This window comes from Rhinopithecus bieti, unplaced genomic scaffold (assembly GCF_001698545.2).
Source record: "Rhinopithecus bieti isolate Rb0 unplaced genomic scaffold, ASM169854v2 scaffold_26298, whole genome shotgun sequence".
Classification (NCBI taxonomy): Eukaryota; Metazoa; Chordata; class Mammalia; order Primates; family Cercopithecidae; genus Rhinopithecus; species Rhinopithecus bieti.
In genome coordinates, this window is record NW_016811735.1 from 132810 (window position 1) to 153831 (window position 21022).

The 21022-nt window shown below is 40.5% G+C and overlaps 1 protein-coding gene across 7 annotated transcripts in view; it reads right to left on the bottom strand.

Annotated features, from left to right (window-relative positions):
* CPEB1 (cytoplasmic polyadenylation element binding protein 1) overlaps window positions 1–21022 on the bottom strand; it is a 101217-nt gene that overhangs the window by 76733 nt on the left and 3462 nt on the right. For all 7 annotated transcript variants that reach the window (XM_017894865.1, XM_017894863.1, XM_017894862.1 and 4 more), the window contains exon 2: window positions 2883–3057. In XM_017894865.1, coding sequence (XP_017750354.1) covers window positions 2883–3057 — 175 coding nt within the window. The remainder of the gene's footprint in view (window positions 1–2882; window positions 3058–21022) is intronic.

Here is a 21022-nt window from a genome sequence, read left to right on the forward strand (position 1 = left end):
ACAATACCCTCACCAGACCCTGGCATCTTACCAGTGAAGTCACTGGGCTCCCTGGACAGTTGCAAACATACACTCCTGAAAGCTCCTCTCCCATCAATCATGGGTCCTTTCCCTTAGGTCCAACATCTAGTATTAGCTGAAAAATATTTTCCTGGAAGCTAGAAAAGTTTCCAGCATCTCTGAAACAACCCAGTGAGGTTTAAGCCATTGTTGAATTGTTGAGTGTCATACTTTTATTTTTTGGTGGAGGTGGGCAGGGGTCCTGTTCTGTCACCCAAGCTGTAGTACAGTAGCACAACCACGGTTCACTGCAGCCTCGACCTCCCAAACTCAAGTGATCTTCCCACCTCATTCTCCAAGTAGCTGCAACTAGGTGCACACCCCACATCCTGCTAATTTTTCTATTTTTTTGTAGACAGGGTTTCACCATGTTGCCCAGGTTGGTCTCGAACTCCTGGCTTCAAGTGATCCACCTGCTCCAGCCTCGATTACAGGTTTAAGTCACCGTGCCTGGCCTGTCATTCTTACTGGGACACAATACATGCAATTTCCTCAAAGGAGAAAAAGAGAACATGTAGTAGAACTAAGAAAGATGACTCCCTGAACTTTTAACTCAGCATAACCGTAAAAGAGAACTGGGTTAGCTCATGACTTACATTTTTCTTTTGTAGAAGTCAGAAGAGACAAAACTACCCTAACCCCGAGTATGCCCTTCTCTCATTTGCCTTCCCATACGACAAAAGCAAATGCTACAAGTTACTTTCTTCCTTAATAAGCCTCTCCCTCAAACATTAAGCTATTTAATGTTCACATACCCCTACATTTTTGTGGGAATTATTTCTAAGGCCAAGCTAAAAAATAAATAAAAGAATTTACAACTAAAAACAGTAGTTGTCCTTTGGTGTATGTAGGGAATTGGTTCCAGGACCCCTAGAGTATACCAAAATCCACACATACTCAAGTCTCACAGTTGGTTCTGAGGAACCCACCTATACCAGAAAAGTCAGCCCTCCCATATATGTGGGTTTTACATCCCTTGAATACCACATTTTCCAGCTTTGGTTGAAAAACATCTGCATATAAGTGGACCTGCACAGTTCAAAGTAGTGTTGCTCAAGGGTCGACTGTAATTACCAGACCTTGTTTTGAGAATCCCCATTGTTGCTAATTGTTTTCAAGGTCCATTTTTAAACATTAAAATATATTCTTTCATATAAAATAACTCAAACAGGCCAGGCACAGTGGCTGTGGCTCACACCTGTTAACAGCATTTGGGGCGAGGTGGGTGGTCACCTGAAGTCAGGAGTTTGAGACCAGCCTGCCACAGGGCAAAAACCCCATTTCTACTAAAAATCAAAAAACTGGCCAGCGCGGTGGCTCAGCCTGTAATCAGACTTTTGGAGCCGCGAGACGGGCGGATCACGAGGTCAGGAGATCGAGACCATCCTGGCTTAACACGGTGAAAAACCCCGTCCTAGCTAAAAATACAAAAAAACTAGCGGGCGAGGTGGCGGGCGCCTGTAGTCCCAGCTACTCGGGAGGCTGAGGCAGTGAGAATGGTGTAAACCCGGGAGCGCGGAGCTTGCAGTGAGCTTTGATCTGGCCACTGCCCTCCAGCCTGGGCGGCAGAGCAAGACTCCGTCTCAAAAAAAAAAAATTAGCCAGGTGTGGTGGTGGGTGCCTGTAATCCCAGCTACTTGGGAGGCTGAGGCAGGAGAATTGCTTGAATCCAGGAGGCGGAGGTTACAGTGAGCTGAGATCACACCACTGCATTCCAGCCTGGGCGACAGAGCGAGACTCTGCCTCGAAAGAAAAGAAAGAAAAGAAAGAGAAAAAAATATAAAATAAAGGCCAGGCGCAGTGGCTCACACCTGTAATCCCAGCACTTTGGCAGGCCACGGCAGGCAGATCACAAGGTCAGGAGAGCGAGACCATCCTGGCCAACGTGGTGAAACCCTGTCTCTACTAAATACACAAAAATAAGCTGGGCATGGTGGCGTGTGCCTGTTATCCCAGCTACTAGGGAGGCTAAGGCAGGATAACCGCTTGAACCAGGGAGTCGGAGGTTGCAGTGAGCCAAGATCGCACCACTGCACTCCAGCCTGGGAACAGAGCGAGACTCTGTCTCAAAAAAAAATAAAAGAAAAAGAAAATACGAAAACAAAATAAATAACTCAAACCAAAAACACTTCAACATTCTTATAATGGGTTGCAACTCCGACAAAATGAAACACTGTTAGGACATCCACACCTCTTGGAAAGAGTCAACTTCAGAAGATGCTGCCCTCTATCTCCACTATTCCTTGGAGTATCCAGTAGATCATAGAAACTAAATGCATGCTGACTCATGTTTAAAAGCTGTTAAAACATTTGAGAGCTACACTGTCCAATGCAGTAGCCACTAAACACCTGAAATGTCCATGTTGAGATAAGCTTGTAAGATCCACATTGGATTTTGAAGTCATAGTACTAACAATAAAAAATCTCATTGTTTTTATATTAATTAAATGTTGTCATATTATCATATATTGGGTTAAATAAAATATTAATTTCATCTGTATCTTAATTTTAACATGGCTACCAGAAAATCTGTAACGTATGTGATTCACATTATATCTCTTTATCTAAATACTCGTGTAATCTGTGACCTGTTTTTTCCCCAACCTTTCTGTGTATCATAAAGTAGGTTTATACATCCTAATTAAAGGTAGTCTTCATCCAAAGAGGGATTCAATCCATAAACTAAACCACAAAAAGGCAAGTGTTGCCGGCAACTCAACATTGTTCTTCACAAGCTTTCCAAGGAAGACCTCTTACATGCACTACCTAGAAGCAGATCTGTACAGATGCCTACCACGTTCAAGTTTTCAAATCTAAATCACCTGGCAAATGATCATGAATTCCTCGGTTTACAGGTGTAGTGCAGACTCTACTGAAATCCAGAGAATTATCCAATATGGCATTTATCCTTCGAAAGATATTGGCATTGCTACACGTGGAGAGAGCAGGTGCTTCCTGGTTGTCCCAGCAATCTTTTATCCTTCCTGCTTCTTCTTCCTAGACATAGAAAAAAACAAGATATTTAGGTTTTCTACACTTCTTTGTGACCCCCTTTCTTTCCACACTATGAATTAGATAAAGTAGGAAGGACTTAAGTGTCTTCTTTATACATTAAAACACTTAATGAGTGTTTACTATGAGCTAAGCACTCGGAACTGTAAGAAAAAAATACCAAAATATTATTGGCCAATTCTTGGAAAAATTTCCACAAAGGATACTATTAAGGAAAAGAATCAAGCACCAGGATTTAAGGCAAGAAGGGGTAGGCTAACTCTACTAGTTTTCTACAAATATTGTCAGGTTTATGATTAGGATTGCCTTTATCTATAAAGCTGCTAACCTCTGGACCTTAAGGGAAAATAAAACACCAGCTGCCAGTCTTTCGGTTGTACAACAAGAAGGTCTGGACAACAAGAACCCTTTTTCTGAATTGGTTCAATTGATATTTTGTTCCTGAAGTCAGAAATTACCTTGCCGGTAAAGGACTTTTTTATATAACAAAACACTTAATGAGTGTTTATGATGAGCAAGGTACTCAGAAGTTCTTTAAATACTGGACAATGCCCCTGGCTACCCAGAATGCCATAAATTCAACAAAAAAGAGGTATACATGCCCCCAAATACAACATCTCTAAGTCAGCCTCCAGATCAAGGGGTCATAAGGACCTTTAAGGCTCATTACACATGCTACTCTATGGAAAGGATTGTTAATGCTGTGGAAGAGAACCCCAACAGAGAGAATGTCATGAAAGTCTGGAAGGATTACACCAGTGACAATGCCATCACTGTTACAGAAAAATCCATGAAAGCCATCATGCCCAAAACAATAAATTCCTGCTAAAGAAAACTGTTTCCAGACGTTGTACATGACTTCACAGGATTTACCACAGAGCCAATACAGGAAATCATGAAAGAGACTGTAGATATGACAAAAAAGGTTGGGCGTGAAGGTTTCCAAGACATGGATCTCGGAGAAATCCAAGAGTTAACAGACACCATACCAGAGGAATTAGCAGAAGACAATTTGATAGAGATGAGTGCTCCAAACCAGTACCAGACAAGGAAGACGATGTTGAAGTAGCAATGCCAGAAAACAAATTGACATTAGATGATCTGGCAAAGGGTTCTGATTATTCAAGACTGCTTTTGACTTCTTTTACAATATGGACCCTTCTATTATACAGGCACTGAAACTAATGCAAACAGTGGAAGAAGGATTGGTACCACATAGAAACATTTTACAGAAATGAAAAGCAAAAGTCAAATTATTTCTGTAAAGTTACACTGACTGTGCCTGCTTCTCCTTCCATCCCCTCCACATCCTTCCACCTCTGCCACCCCTGAGACAGCAAGACCAATCAATCCCTCCTCTTCCTCAGCCTGCTCAATATGAAGATCTTTATGATCCACTTCCACTTAATGAACAGTAAATATATTCTCTCTTATGATTTTCTAGTAAAATTTTTTCTCTAGCTTACTTTATTGTAAGAATACAGTATATAATACATGTAACATACAAAATATGCGATCAACTGTTTATGTTATTGGTAAGGCTTCTGGTCAACAACAGGCTACTAGTTAAGTTTTAGGGGAGTCAAAGTTATACACAGATTTTTGACTGTGGGGGGTTGGTCCTCCTAACTCCCACACTGTCCAAGAGTCAACTGGACTAAAAACCAATGAACTGTACATTAAAGGTTAACTTTAGGGTAGGTAGATTTTACGTCAATACAGCTGTTTAAAAAATTTTCATTCTGCCATTTACTGGCTGCGTGATGTCAGTTACTTAACCTCTATGCCTCAGTTTCCCCACTTGTTAAACGGAAAAAGGATACAAACTTTTTGATGACATATGTAAAGCATTTTGCATGGCATAGAGTACTTACTTTGTATCTGGAAACATTAACTATTAAATACAAGAGAGGTAAGTACCAACAGTGATAAAACCACCCAAACTGATTAAGTTATACAACTGTATGTGGTCATTATAAGTACATACTTATTTTGGCACTAATTATTTATTTATTAACTGGCATGAGAAAATGGGCAAGACATTACTTACTGAATGAAAAAAGAAATCCTATATATACATATATAAAATCATGAATCCTTACACAAAAACTATTCTTTTGGTATTCCCTATCTCAGTAAATAACACTACCATCCACCAGATGCCCAATGCAGAAATGTAGGTACCATTCTTCAGTCTCCCTCACTCTCCACAGTCAATGCCCAACATAAGAAGCAATGAAATATTGGTTGACAGATTTCTTTAAGAGGAGCCTGCCTCATCAGTTCTATTATCCTCAATTATCTTGGGGAAAACAAAAACAGAACAAGTAACGAAACTGGCACTTAATATATAAGCTGGTCACATCAAAACGATAACAGGCCTGATGTCACTTTGGCCTACTAAAATCCAAGTAAGCATGAGAATGACCAAGAGCATTTACAGTTTTATCAACTCTGCAGGATGACCTTAAAGGGACAAACTTGAGCCTCACATCAGCCTCAAATTCTTGAAAAGACTGGTACCCTCTGCAAACTGTGAAGACCAAAATACACAATCCTGCAGGTTGTTTTCCCAAACTCTCTAGAGTGGTGCCATTGAGAACTGTTAAATCCAGTGACACACAAGGCCCTTTTCACAACTGTAGATCTCTAAGATGATTCTCAATTTCAGGAAGGCAACTTCATGAAGGCTAAGATGCAAATACTTATAATCTGCGGAGAGGAGGTCTCGCTGTGTTGCCCAAGCTGGACTTGACACTCCTGGGCTCAAGTGCTCCTCCCACCTTGGCCTCCCGAGTAGCTGAGACTACAGGCGCTTGCCATTGCCTGGCACAATCTGCATATCTTAAGGCTACATGCTTCACTCTTCACTGCCTAATACACATTAGTGGACTGCCTGCTCTCTATAGTTAACACCCCAAGGGGCAGCAGATTAGACAGAGACTAAATCAAAATAGTTTTGAAGTCTGGAAAATAACTTTTGGGAGGCCAGGACGGGTGGAATGTTTGAGGCAGGAGATCAAAACCAGCCTGGGCAACACAGCGAAACCCTGTTTCTACAAAAAATACATAACATTAGACAGGTATGGTGGTGCATGCCAGTAGTCCCAGCTACTAAGGAAGCTGAGGTAGGAGGAATGCTTGAACCCAGGAGGCAGAGGTTGCAGTGAGCAGAGATTATGCCACCGCACTCCAGCACGGGTGACACAGCAAGACCCTGTCTCAAAAAAAGAAAAAGAAAAAGAACCAAGACCCGATCCTGTAAACATCCATAACACAGACTACAATGTGCTATATACATACATTGTCCTCCAAGCCACCTTGGCTTGGACAGAATATGCCTGGAAATGGGAGTAAAGAGGAAGTTCTGAAGAACACAGAGAGTAGAGAGGCATTATCAAAAGAGGTCCAGTGTGGTGCAGCATTAGGTATAGGAGAGAAGACTGGAAAAGCCTCATATGCCAAATTAAGGAGTCAGCATTGTCTTTTCAATACACAAAAATTAACCTAGTTTTTAATTACTGTAATGAAAATACTATATATATATATATATATATATACACACACATATAGATTCCAGATCCTTGTTACATCTAAAGGCAAGTAAATAACAATGTGAGTCTTAGAAAGAGACCACCAACAAATACATCACAGATAAGTGGCAGAAGGATTAGTGAGAAAGTACCACAGTAGTCTAGGGGACAGATGCAGACTTGGGAGTCTGGGAGAAAGGTATTCCTTAGGAGAGGAAGGAAATCTTACTATTTCAAAGGGCCTGGAAAAAAATATATAATTTAGGAATATGTCTGGTCACCCTGCCCCACTCCTAATCCTGTTAGAACAGGATTCCCAAATCAAAGCAAATGATATCTGACATGCCTCCCTCCCCTTCTCTCAAGTACATCAAGCCAGAGCTCTAGTTTAAGATGACATTATAATTATAATAAAAGTGAATGAGGTGTTCAATGTATATTCCAAACTGTTTCATCTTATAATTACCAATGCTTGTCTTAACCAATTTAGAAGGAAAAAAAAAAATCAAAGCTACGACTGTCAGATGGGGAAAGATCTACTACTCTCCTTTGTGTACAATAGGGATAAAAGTAACACTATCTCATAAGGTTTTTGTGAATTAATGCACACAAAGTACTTAGCATAGGGCCTGGTATGTAATTATGTGCTGAAACAATGAAAACTGTCTATCAGTAGTATCATTATTATTATTCAGAGGCCATGACAGGGATCCTTGAGGAAGGATCTCCTGGCTCATTAAGTGAACCAAAGACCTATGGCAACTATTTCTCTGGAGACTCCAGGCCCTTCTATTCCTGGTACCCCCAACTCTTCCTCCTAATCATTTGACTTAAAATGCTTAATTAAAAGACGAGATATGGGCCGGGCACGGTGGCTCAAGCCTGTAATCCCAGCACTTTGGGAGGCCGAGATGGGCGGATCACGAGGTCAGGAGATCGAAACCATCCTGGCTAACACGGTGAAACCCCGTCTCTACTAAAATACAAAAAAATTAGCTGGGCGAGGTGGCGGGCGCCTGTAGTCCCAGCTACTGGGAGGCTGAGGCAGGAGAATGGCGTGAACCCGGGAGGCGGAGCTTGCAGTGAGCTGAGATCCGGCCACTGCACTCCAGCCTGGGGCAGAGCGATACTCTGTCTCAAAAAAAAAAAAAAGACGAGATATGATTCAAATAGACCTAAGGGCTGAATCCACTACAGGTTCAGTATCCCTCATCTGAAATCTGAGATGACCAAGAAGTGTTTCAGATTTTGATTTTTTTTTTTTTTGGATTCTGGAATATCTGCATATTGAGCTATCTTGGAGATAAGGCCCAAATCTAAACACAGAATTCATTTATTTTTTTTTTTTTTTTTTTTTTTTTGATGTGGAGTCTCGCTCTGTCACCCAGGCTGGAGTGCAGTGGCACGATCTTGGCTCAATGCAAGCTCCACCTCCCGGGTTCACACCATTCTCCCACCCAGCCTCCTGAGTAGCTGGGACTACAGGCGCCCGCCACCATGCCTGGCTAATTTTTTTGTGTTTTTAGTAGAAACAGGGTTTCACCATGTTAGCTGCATGGTCTTGATGTCCTGACCTCATGATCTGCTCACTTCAGCCTCCCAAAGTGCTGGGATTACAGGCGTGAGCTACTGTGCCCGGCCAAATTCATTTATTTTTCATATATATTTCATACATATAGCCTGAAGTTAATTTTATAAAATATTTTTTAGTAATTCTGTACATGAAATTAAACTCTGTTTTCACTGTCACCCATCATGAATTCAGGTGTGTTATTTCTACTTGTGACATGTTGGTGTTCCAAAAGTTTCAGATTTTGGAGCATTTCAGATTAGGGCTGCTCGACATGTGTATTGTGTATATTTACACACACACCACACACACACACACATTTTTTAAGAGATAGCGTCTTGGTCTGTCCCCCAGGTTGGAGCACAGTGCTGCAATCATAGCTCACTGCAGCCTTGAACTCCGGGGCTCAAGCAATCCTCCTGCCTCAGCCTCCCAAGTAGCTGGACTACAGACAAGCGCCACCATGCCCAGCTATTTTCCCCCCCTTAGAGAAAAGGTCTTGCTATGTTGCCCAGGCTGGTCTTGAATTCCCGGACTCAAGTGTTGCTCCTGCCTCAGCCTCTCAAAGTGCTGGGATTACAGGCATGAGCTACCACACCTAGCCAATACTGATCCTTTTAAATTGTCCAGTTAAATGAATTCACAGTTCCTCATTTCAAAACAGAAACCTACTATCCACCCCATACTCAGAGACCCATTTACTTTGTTTGGTCTATCTGAACTTTCATCAGTGTATAGATCTGCATTCAGACCAGTGTTTTACCATGAGAAAAAATGTTTTTCTCTTGGTTATTCTACTATTGCCTGACAGTTCCTGCCCTTATTTTTAGCATATTTTGCCATAAAGTGAGGTCATTTGTAGCTTTTTTTGACCTTTAGTTGGTCTTGTTGGTCTTTTACTTTTAACAGGAAAGAAGGCTTTTAGATAAATCAGAGACTTAATAGAGGGCAAACTTTAATACTACCGAAAACCAGGAGTCAACAGGAAGAATTACTTGGCAATGCTGTAAAAGAAAACAATTGTTTAATTAAAAAATTTAAAACAATTCTTTGTTTAATGCTGGTGATATAGAGACGAATACCCTCAAGATAAAACTAGTTCTACCTATCTACCTATTGTTAGAAAGAATGGCTTTTGAGGAAACTCACCTAATACAAGTTATTTTATGTTATTTGAGATGGAGTTTTGCTCTTGTCGCCCATGCTGGAGCGCAATGGTTCAATCTCAGCTCTCCGCAACCTCCGCCTCCCGGGTTCAAGTGATTCTCCTGCCTCAGCTTCCTGAGTAGCTGGGATTACAGGCGTGTGCCACCACAGTTGGTTAATTCTTGTACTTTTGGTAGAGACAGGGGATTTCACCATATTGGCCAGGCTGGTCTCAAACTCCTGACCTCAGGTGATCTGCCCACCTCAGCCTCCCAAAGCACTGGGATTACAGGCACGAGCCATAGCACCTGGCCCTAATACAAGTTATTTTAGATCAGGCCTCAATTTTCTCCTCTCCAACAGATAAGAGCTGACACTCCTATCATGAAACTGTTTTCCTACAGCCATGATAATCAACTAGGACAACAAAGGTGAGGGAGATAGTCTGAAGAAAAGCATTCCCCTCCTCCATAAAGGAAAATCCTCCTCCTCCTCCTCCTCCTCCTCCTCCTTAAAACTGGGAATCATTGTTTCGAAAAGCAGAAAGAACACAGGCTTTGGAATACAAACACCAGGTCTACCACTTAGGTATCACTCTGAGCCTTGGTTACCTAAAGGTTTAAAAAAAAAAAAAAGTGGGTAGCACCTACTTTGCAGACTTTGTAGTAGTCAGAAATACATAAAGTACATGGATACGCTCAATAAATACCTTATTAGTGTCAGATGTCTAATTCCACATGTTATTAAATTATATCCCTGTTACTCAGAGGTATGGTTTCAACTTATTCATCCTAGCCAAGTTCATCAAGAAGCTTACTTGTTTTAGCATATAACTGGGGTTGTTTTTTTTTTTCCATCTGTGGTTCAGAAGTATCACTCATAACCTTTTCTTTAAAAATCTGAACCCACATTATGTAGACATGTTTGTTAAAGAATAAGATCCCCAAATTTTATACTTATTTGTATAGAAGAAATGTACAATTAATTTGGAAACCTTGGCCAGGCACAGTGGCTCAAGCCTGTAATCCCAGCACTTTGGGAGGCCGAGACGGGCGGATCACGAGGTCAGGAGATCGAGACCAGCCTGGCTAACATGGTGAAACCCCGTTTCTACTAAAAAAGTACAAAAAACTAGCTGGGCGAGGTGGCGGGCGCCTGTAGTCCCAGCTACTCAGGAGGCTGAGGCAGGAGAATGGCATAAACCCGGGAGGCGGAGCTTGCAGTGAGCTGAGATCCGGGCCACTGCACTCCAGCCTGGCTGACAGAGCAAGACTCCATCTCAAAAAAAAAAAAAAAAAAAAAATTGGAAACCTTGGCCCTGCCTTTAAATATCATACTCCCCAGACCCAGCACTGTGATAGGATGGCCATTCTGGCAGCTCAAAATCTTGATTTGGGGATACTCATCTGTCGTAAATGAATGCCAACTACCATCTCTGGGTTGATTTTTATTCAGTTTGCCTTTAATTGACAACATAATACCAATGCTGAAGATCCTTCAAGACTATTACTATTAATCATGTACAATGGATTAACAGCTAGTTGAGAAATTTATAGAAGACAGCTTGAAGGGCCCAAGGTTTACTCAGTCCTCCAGAGAGAGTTCTAAAACTGGGGTCAAATGGATCGGAGTGTAGTAATCCTCCTGACAAAAAATGTGTTTACACGAAAAATGTTTCTGAAACATTTTTTCTCCATTTAATCAGATGTTTTTTAAATGCATTGGTCTTGAACATTTAGACTTTGTTTTTAAATTAAGCCAGAGTAACAGAAAGCAATATACTTAGATGCCCCAAATAACTGGTTCTGCTGAGATGTACTCTGGCAATTTGCCTTTATTTTTTTCCTATTTTTATTTTTGAAACGGAGTCTCGCTCTGTTGCCCAGCAGTGCAATGGTACAATTTCGGCTCACCGCAACCTCCGCCTCCTGGGTTCAAGCAATTCTCGTGCCTACTCCTAACGAGTAGCTGGGACTACAGGCACGTGCCACCAAACCTGGCTAATTTTTTATATTTTTAGTAGAGATGGGGTTTCGCCATGCTTGGCCAGGCTGGTCTCAAACTCCTGACCTCAGGTGATCCACCCGCCTCAGCCTCCCAAAGTGCTGGGATTACAGGCATGAGCCACATACATGCCCGGCCTGCCTTTAGTTTTATACTAACAATAAAGCTAAACAAAATTTCTATAGAATGGATACTCAGGATTTTGGGCATATTCTTTATTACAATTTTGAAGAGCCCTTATATGAACACTCATTTAGAAAAATGTCATTCAGACCACAGATTAGGACATGCTAAAGATTCTCATGAAGAATACATTTTCCTCATGGAAGAAAATAAGTCTTCTAGCCAAATTTCTCTATTTGCTTTAGTCACTAGCTCACTCAAAGCCAAGTTTTTGGCTCTACTTTAATGACTCTATAGTTTGCTGAGAGATGCTTCTCTGTGTTTAACCTTCTCCTTGGTCCTACCTCAAGTCTTCTATGCAATGTCAGGAATAAAAATTTATCAGATTGGTCATATGAAACTGTCAGTATTTTACCTTTTTCAACCAATAAAATGGCAATTTCACATAGTTCAACCTAATATTATTTCATAAATACTGACAACCCACTAGGTTAGATGTTGAGATTACAGATATATATACATATATACGTGTATATATATATATACATACATATATATGTGTGTGTATATATATATACACGTATATATGTGTGTGTATATATATATACACGTATATATGTGTGTGTGTATATATATATACATATATACATATACACATATACATACTCCTTGCCCTCAGGATAATTATTTAGGTAGGAAAAAGAACCAAATCTAGTTAGGTAAGTAGAGATCAAGCACAAAATGCTACAGAAGAGAGGAATAAATCAGGGTGTCTAAAATGGTTTCACAATTCAGGCGTTTTGGCCAGAGAATAATGAAAATGCAGAATTTCAATAAGCAGGCATGAGAAAGCATTAACACACAGAGAACAAGCACAGAGAGGATACAGAACACAGTAAATTCAAGAAAACAAAGTGGTCCAACAGGGCTGGACAGGAAGGCTTACCAGGAATAAACGAGATAAAGCTACAGGTCCTAACCTTCTTCCTCTATCAGAAAGATGATCCATCAACAGATACAATATCTCCTCTCCCTGCATCACCTGACTTTCCTCTCTTCTCCACTGGCTCCTTCAGTTTGTCAGTATGTTCAAGACTCTTCCACCTTAAAAAACCACCATACCTTCCTTGATTTAAAATATCCTCCCAATTCACTGCCATCTTTCTTCTGCTACACTATCAAGCTTCTCAAAAATGTGATCTTTATTTAACCTCCTGTTCGTCCTCTCAATCTACAATGTCCTGCCAGCACTAATCTCTCCCCTTCCCCAAAAAGACACTAAACAACTGCTCCCAAATTAATGATTCAGAGCTGCCAAACCCAACTGATACTTCCAGGATATCTTACTCTGCATTTTTGTAGGATCTGACCCTTCAGCTATTCTCCACTCAAGTCAGGAATCACTTTCTCCTGGCTCTCCCTTTCCATCTCTGGTTATTCTTCAGTTTTCACAGGGTACATCTATTGTCCAATATTCTTTTTGCTCTCTTAACTCAGTCTGGAAGAGGAAATACTACAATTTCCAGGACAGGTTTATGAGAACACTAGAGAACATTTCATACCAAAACAGCTCAAGAATATTGAAAGCACATGGTCACTAAAATTGTAACTCTCATCACTTATCTGTCACACTGCTAACTGTATGGACTGTTAGCTCACCAATCTGATCAACTATAAAGGTCCTTCACAACCTGTATCTCAGCAGTGCCCCAGCATAGTATCTGCTGCATTTGCAAGCACTCAATACAGTTACCACATGAAAGGCAGAACCGTATCACACTCCTGTCACAGGTATTTTTACCACCTCACTCATAACCTTCATAAATGGTAGTGACTCCTTTCTTAAGCTTTTAGATACATCAACAGAAATATTCATCAATTCTACCTCTTCTCCCTGTCAAAATTCTCAGCCACTAAAGTCATTTTGGGATTTGGGGTTTTAGGTTTGGACCACAGACCATTCCCCATCAATAAAAACACAAAGGCTCCAGAGTTGTCTCAGAGTTGTTCTCGGACCTGGTCTCCATTACCTCTCCGTATAAAGCTTCTCAGGCTGCCCTGATGTAGAAGAAAGAGGGAACCTGGAGTCTGGGATTCTGATTTAAGCCCCAGTGCTCCATTAATTGGGGGAACTTTGACCAATATTTTCAATTTCTCTAAGCAGGTCTTTTTCTTTGTAATGTGAGAATGACAGTCTCATAAATTCTCCTGAGGAATAAAAGAAACTAAAGGCTCTGGACAGTTGGTCTACATGACCCTACTCTTGCCCTCGCCGATCTGACACAGCTTCCACTACTATCCTTTTTCTGCACTTACTGACAGGGTATCCTTCTTCTTATTTAAAGAGCAAATTTGGAGTTCATTTTTTCTCATACCCTCAGGGCTTCTTGGTCAGTTATCCCTGCCACACCTCTCACACCTTTGTAAACATGATCAGCTCTCTCCCATGTTTAGAACTTTTCTTAACCCTGCTCTTTCCTCTAGTAGCCAGCCTGTCTTTCCCTAGCATCCCCATCAGCCTTCCGTATAGAGTACCCCATCTCTACTGCCTTTACTCATCTCTTTAATCCTTGAAGGCAAGCATCAGATGCTTCTCTCCCTTTCCACACATGCTATTCTGAAACACCTTTTTTTCAAACCAAGTTCACTGTGCCTTATCAAATCCTATGGACATTTCCTGAGTCTTTTAAGAGGTCTTCATTCCTACCTGGATATTCTTAAAGGATCTTTGGAAAGTACAAATCTAATCACCTACTCCAGAGGGCAGTGGTCCACAACCATGTTGGTCTCAGGACTCCTTTATACTCTTAAAAATTACTGAGGTAATTTTAAGTACTTTCAATTTTAATTACTCAAGAGCTTTTTGTGTAAGTAGGTCATATCAATATGCACCCATTAGAAATAGAAAAGGGGTAGATTTATTAATCGTTAAAAAACCTATTACATATTAACACAATGATTTTCCAAGACAAAAAAAAAAAAATTTACGGAGTGGCATTGACATTTTTGCAAATCTCTTTACTATCTGGTTTAATATAAGATAGCGGGATTTTCTGGTCTGTTTCTGTATTTAATTTGTTGTCATGTGTTATTCTGGTTGAAGTATACGAAGAAAATCCAGCCTCACACAGATATGTAGTTGGAAAAAGGAGTATTTTAATACCATTTTCAGACAACTGTGGCTATTAATACTATACCAAATTCTCAACAAATGGTAACTTCTTAAAGATTAGTTACAATATGGAATCTGAAACCATATGTACTCTTCATATGCTGTTACATTAAAACACATGGGTCAATCTTGCATTTTGGATGGATCTTTTACTCCTATCTGATTTTCTATCATATGTTAGTCATTTGACAAATACTGCCTGAATTATGCAAATATAACAGATGTTGACACACTAGTTAATAGTAAATAGTACCACCAATCTCATCGGGGTCTTTAAGTATTGGGGCAAGTGTCAAGCTCATGTGGTGGCAGATAAAGGTCTTCAAAAATTCTTTTTTTTTCCTTCAGTGCTCAAATTGTATCAGTGGCAACAAATATAGTGAGGTATTTCTTATGAAGTGACTGGATTACTTTGTTCATTTTCAAGAAAATGTGTGCCAAATACCCAAAGTTCAATAACCATAATTTGTTAGTTGTTCTTCTGGTAAAGATAAAAAGGTGTTCCAAGGAAAAAAAGAGGCTTATTCTTGAAACTCCGTCACATAAACACTTTTCCTTGAGATAATCACCATACTTGGATATGAAGTAAAAGTACTTTATACTGACTTCTCATTTGTCACACAGAATATTAAAGGCACATATTCAAGGGCTGAGAGTTAATGAAATTAATTTTACTGCTTCCTCAAGGACATTTGCAAGTGACACCGGCTTTTCTGGGAATGTGTAGCATGAAAAATACAATGGCTGCTACCACAGTTTAATGACATTGTCCTGATTCCTGCTAAGTGCCAGCTGTTTTATCCACCCCCATTGCTTTTGCACTATCGGTACAAATGTCAATACAGTGGGGTGGGGGAAGAGAAATCAACCATGTCTTAGAATTATAAAAATACTTCTGACTTTGTGGCCTCTTAAAGGGTTTTGGTGACCACTAGGCAGGCACAGACCTAGCTTGGAGAACTACTTCCACAGAGTAAAGGCCAAGTTCCTTATCAATAGCATATAAAACCCTTCATGGTCTGGCTTCAGCTTAGTGACCAAGTTAGAACCCTCCTAGTCTATTCCTACTTTATTCTGTTGTGTTCTCTCTCAATAAAAGGGCACTAGTTATGAGTATGTATCTTGATTAAGATTCACTTATCTGTATACACCGGAGCAACCACCACACATAACAAGATAAAGAACATTTCCAACACTCTATAAGGTTCCCCTGTGCCCTTTCCCACACTATCCCCAAAGAGTTTACTATTCAGGCTTCTGTTGTTACCAATTAGTTTTGCCTATTTTTGAACCTCATATAAATGCAATCATGTAGGTATTCTTTTAGGTCTTTTTTCCCCCACTTAACTTAGTATCTGACATGTCTACACATTGAAGTATAGAACAGTGGTTTTTATTACTGTGCAGTACTACATATTAATAGATGTGGATATATATATTTATCCATATTCCTCAAGGGTGTACAGAAAAGATTTAAAATAACAGGTCTGACTGGTGTCTTAGCTACCATCTGGGAACTTAAAATTTTGAGTTCCCACCATTCCCAGAACTGAGTGACTTACTATACCCAAAATGAACAAACAATATGGTTTAGGCTGAACATGGGCTTTCCTCCCGGAGTCTGAAATTTTGGTACATTTCAGGCAGAGGCTACCTATTTAACCATTCCTCAGAGACACACACACACACACACACTCTCTCTCTCTCTCTGGGTGCCCAGATTCTAACAAGCTATTCTGGCTGGCGACATTTTACATATGTTGTCAGTTGTGGGGAATTAATTAAACTATGTCCTGTTTAACTCTCCCGGAAAAGGAACATTGGAAGCTTGTACCAGACTTCACCCCATGTGCCTTTTCCCTTTGATGGTTTTTTCTGTGTCCTTTAGCTGTAAGTTTAGCTATGAGTACCACTATACGCTGAGTCCTGTGAATCTTCCTAGTCAATCATCTAATTTGGGCACTGTCTTGGGGGACTCAACATAACAGGCGTTTATTGTTTTGTCCTACTTTTAGGGACAGGGTCTGGATATGTGGTCCAGACCCGTCTTGAACTCCTAGGCTCAAGGGATTCTCCTGCCTCAGCCTCCCCAGTAGCTGGTGCTACAGGCGCCACAACCAGCTTGCCTTTTCTTCAGATTTTGAATATTATGAATAAAACTGCTGTGAATATTCTTGTGCATGCCTTTTTATACTCATATGTACTCATTTCTCTTGCATATAGGAACACAAGTGGATTACTAGGTCATAGGCTAGTATCCCTTGTGCTTAAAATTCTAGCAATATTGTACTTCTAGTTGCCTAAAAACAGCCCTGTTTCATATCTCCTTGTCCTTACACACGTTATTCCTTTCGCCTAGAATGTCTTTCCCACCCCCTACACACTATGCCTGTTTTGGCAATAACCTTTAAATCTTTTACCTGCCTAGTTCTGATGTTATTTCTGATGAGGAGAAGGAAGAAATTGGTTCTGTTTTTTATCTTCTGGGTTTAACATACCTCAGACACATGCATTCCGTAGTCCAATCACAAGTATAAGTCTTCAGAACAACCAAGGCTAAAGAACTCAATCTAAAACTTGGGCACACAACAGACAACTGGTGCTTGCTTCTACAGAACACATGGGCCTCCTGTATATATAAGGAGACAGGAATGATCCAACAGGGTTGAACTGTGAATAACGTGGCATTTGGGGAGAAAAGGAAACTGCAAGTACCAAGACAAGACAAGATTGATCAGATAAGAAGAAAATAAAAAGGAAGTTAGAGTCTTACAAACCAAATGGACATTTTAAGTACAATAAGAGAGCAGCAGAGGTGAGAGTGTATGAATTTTAGAAAAAGTACTAGTGTAGAAATGAGAAAACCTGGGTTCCAGTTCTGTCTTTATTCCCTGCTCACAGTATAAAATTAGGGTAATCCCTTTTCATTCTAAACTTAATTCTCCTAGTCCATGAAAAGAGGATGTCAGAGATTATAATCTGGCTTTGGTGTCAACTCTAAGTTATATGTAGAAGACAGGTCTCTAACACGTTTTGAGTTTCAAAACAATTCCAAGATTACAGCTTAAAAAAACACAAAAGCAAAAAGCCTCAGGAGAAAGGGCAGACACACGGGAGACAGATAGATGGTGGAAGGGCCAGAACCCAGGAGCACAAAGCCAGAATGCAGAGAGCACAGGTGTTAAGTAGTAAGAGATTAAGTGTTCTGTAAAAAGACAAAAAAACCAACCTGCCCTTCAAAGTAACTGTTCTCTTCCAACAGAGGAGAGCTACCCCCACACTTTTATCAAAGGGGATTGTAGGCAGTGGGGCTAAATCCGTCAGGATGGTACATAAAGCAGCATATTATGCTGGCCAAGAATAAAGAAACCAGTAACACTATTAGTCAAGTTACTCCCAGAATCAATAGCTACTTGCAACTATGACCCATTTTTAGCATACAAACCAACCTTTAGACCTGCCCTCTGGGGATTCTCCTGTTACCTCAAGGGAACTCATCACGAATGCCTTAAATCAAAACAAAGAGTGTTAACTCACTATAATTTAAAAGGACTGTTCCACCATTCAGGAATACAAATAAAATAAAATAAAATTCAAAGGTTATCCACGCCTAAGCGTTCTCCTCAACTACTGAAAGTAAAGCTCAACCCCATTCAGTCAGGAATCCTCCCAGGTCCAAGTTAATCAAAATCACATTATAAATTAGGGTGGCAAAATAATCCCTAACATTGGGCTTTAAAATGACACCTAACAAAATTCATTGGAAATTACATCTACAATGTGAATTTAGCACTCTGAAATTTGGATACTAACTTTTAACAGCAAGTCAGACAATTTTCCTATGAAAATATGAAATATTACATACATCATGCACATTTTACTTCATTCTTTTTCAGCTAGTTTACTATAACTGAGAAATGCACTGTTGGGGTGGGTCCTATCTTCAACATAAAAACTTTCAGTCTACGGAATCTGTGCTCACAGAAGATAAGACACTCTCATAAGCAGGTTTACCTAAAAAACAGGCTGCAACAATGCAGGAAAAAGCTAAGGGCATTTCCAAAACTGCAATGTTGGGTGCAAAGGAAGCAAAGTTCATAGTGACCAAAAGACTTTAAGAGCCTGCATGGTGGCTCATACCTGTAATCCCAACACTCTGGGAGGCTGAGGCAGGAGGATGGTTTGAGCCCAGGATGAGCCTGGACAACATAGTGAAACCCCATCTCGAAAAAAAAATTTTTTAAACTTAGCCAAGCATGTTGAATGACTCTAGACCCAGCTACTTGGGAGGCTGAGGCTGAAGGATCCCTTGAGCCAGGGAGCTTTGAGGCTGCAGTAAACTGTGATTGCACCACTGCCCGCCGGCCTGGGTGACAGAGTAAGACCTAGTCTCAAAAACAATCTTAATAATAAAATCTTAAAAGGCTTAAGAAACGGTAAACGGTGCAATCAGTGCTTCTTGGTCTTAATTCAAAAAAGAAGCAAAATTCTTTACATAACCTCCCTTACCATAACCTCTAGGTGCAAACTCCTTCCAACCCTTTAGCCTCAGGGGCTTTCTGGCAAATTCTCCCCAGAGCCAGTACAGTTTATATACTGCCTAGGAAAAGCAGATTTGCAGAACAGGGTAAGATTAGCACAACTTCTCCATAGCAGAAAAAATAATTTGTTATTTGATCCCATGATTCTTTTACTACCTCCACCACTAGCTACTAAAGACAACAGTCTAAATATTAATATTTAGGTTTGGTGTGCATTTCTGTCTCAAACTGTAAGACAGAAGTACAAATACTCTAATTTTCCCTTAAAATAAACATAACTTTAGAAAATAATCATTTAGCTAAGGGACCTGAAACCAATGAATGAGAAAGTTTGCACAGACAACACCTAACATTATAAATGCAAAAATAATACCAGCAGAAAGCTACTTTAGTCACCTCACCCTTCCCCTCCCCAATACACTCCACACCCTCAAATCCATAAACACTGAACTCATAGCTGAGTGCTTTGCTGGTAAAGGTTGCTAAGAAGCAGCTAGAAGCAGGTAACATTTTAAAGTTTTCATCTTTCCAAAAACTTTCCAGGACACAGGTAAGAAAGCTATCTAGCTTGTGTCTCACAGAAAAAATGCTATCTAGCTTGCATTCTCACAGAAAAAAATTCTTAGGCAGAAGCTCTGAATATGCTTTTTACTCCTTTAAATCCTTGAGAATGCGGCCAGTCATGGTGGCTCACACCTGTAATCCCAGCACTTTGGGAGGCCGAGGCGGGCAGATCACAAGGTCAGGAGTTCGAGACCAGCCTGGCCAATATGTTGAAACCCCACCTCTACCAAAAATACAAAAATTAGCTGGGCATGGTGGTGTGTGCCTGTAGTCCCAGTTACTTGGGAAGCTGAGGCAGAAAAATTGCTTGAACCCCAGAGGCGGAGGTTGCAGTGGGCCAAGATCGTGCCACTGCACTCCAGCCTGGGCGACAGAGTGAGTCTCCATCTCAAAAAAAAAAAAATTTCTTGGAAATGCAATATAGAAAAAAAATATACATACTCCTTTACATCTGTAAGTTTGGTTGTGTACAATGCTGGGACTCTAAGTTTTATCCAGAATTGAAACCCCAGTCCCTCGTTTCTGGGGCAGGGCTATTTTATGCCCTGGGAGCTTATCTCAGAAGATTTTACCACATACTGCATTTAAAACATGTTTTAACCTTTATTAATTCTTCCTGGAAATCTGAGAGACAGCATTACGGGAATCTTAGCTAAGACAGACAAAGTGAGATTTAGTAAGCTCCATTTTACTTTCACGGGTCTTAAAACAATTATGTAATTTCAAATTTGCCTTGCCTCAGACAGGAAAAGTTACTGAAATTTTAACTGTCCTGAAAAAAGGAGTCTTTTGTGCAGAGGGTTGGGAGGGTCACCCCCATAGTGGGAGGAGCCTGCATCTCCAGACCTCGGGCTCTCAGGATCAGCTAACTGCTCTGACATACATTGTGGAATGATAGACACAGCACATTCCTTCTGACATCAGCACTGCTGTAGTCACACTCAGAAGACCCACACTGACTTCTACAGCAACTGGGATTCCTGCCAATGCAGTTAAGGTTCACTTTGCCTATAAATGTGACCAGCTCCCAGACCACTACCTTTTTTCTACAATGTATGCCACCAATAACCCCTTGATCCTCTGACATAACAGAACACACATAATACGCTGCACTATGGCACCAGAAAGACCTAGGTTCACACTCAATTCCATCACTTCACAGCCTTGTGACTTGATTTCTAAGCCTGTTTCCTTTTCTGAAAAATAGCGGGGAAATCCAAAAGGGATGTTTTAAGACAGATTCCAAACTAGCCTTCAGGTTGAATCCAACATTAAAGACTTGCTACATTTGGTCCAT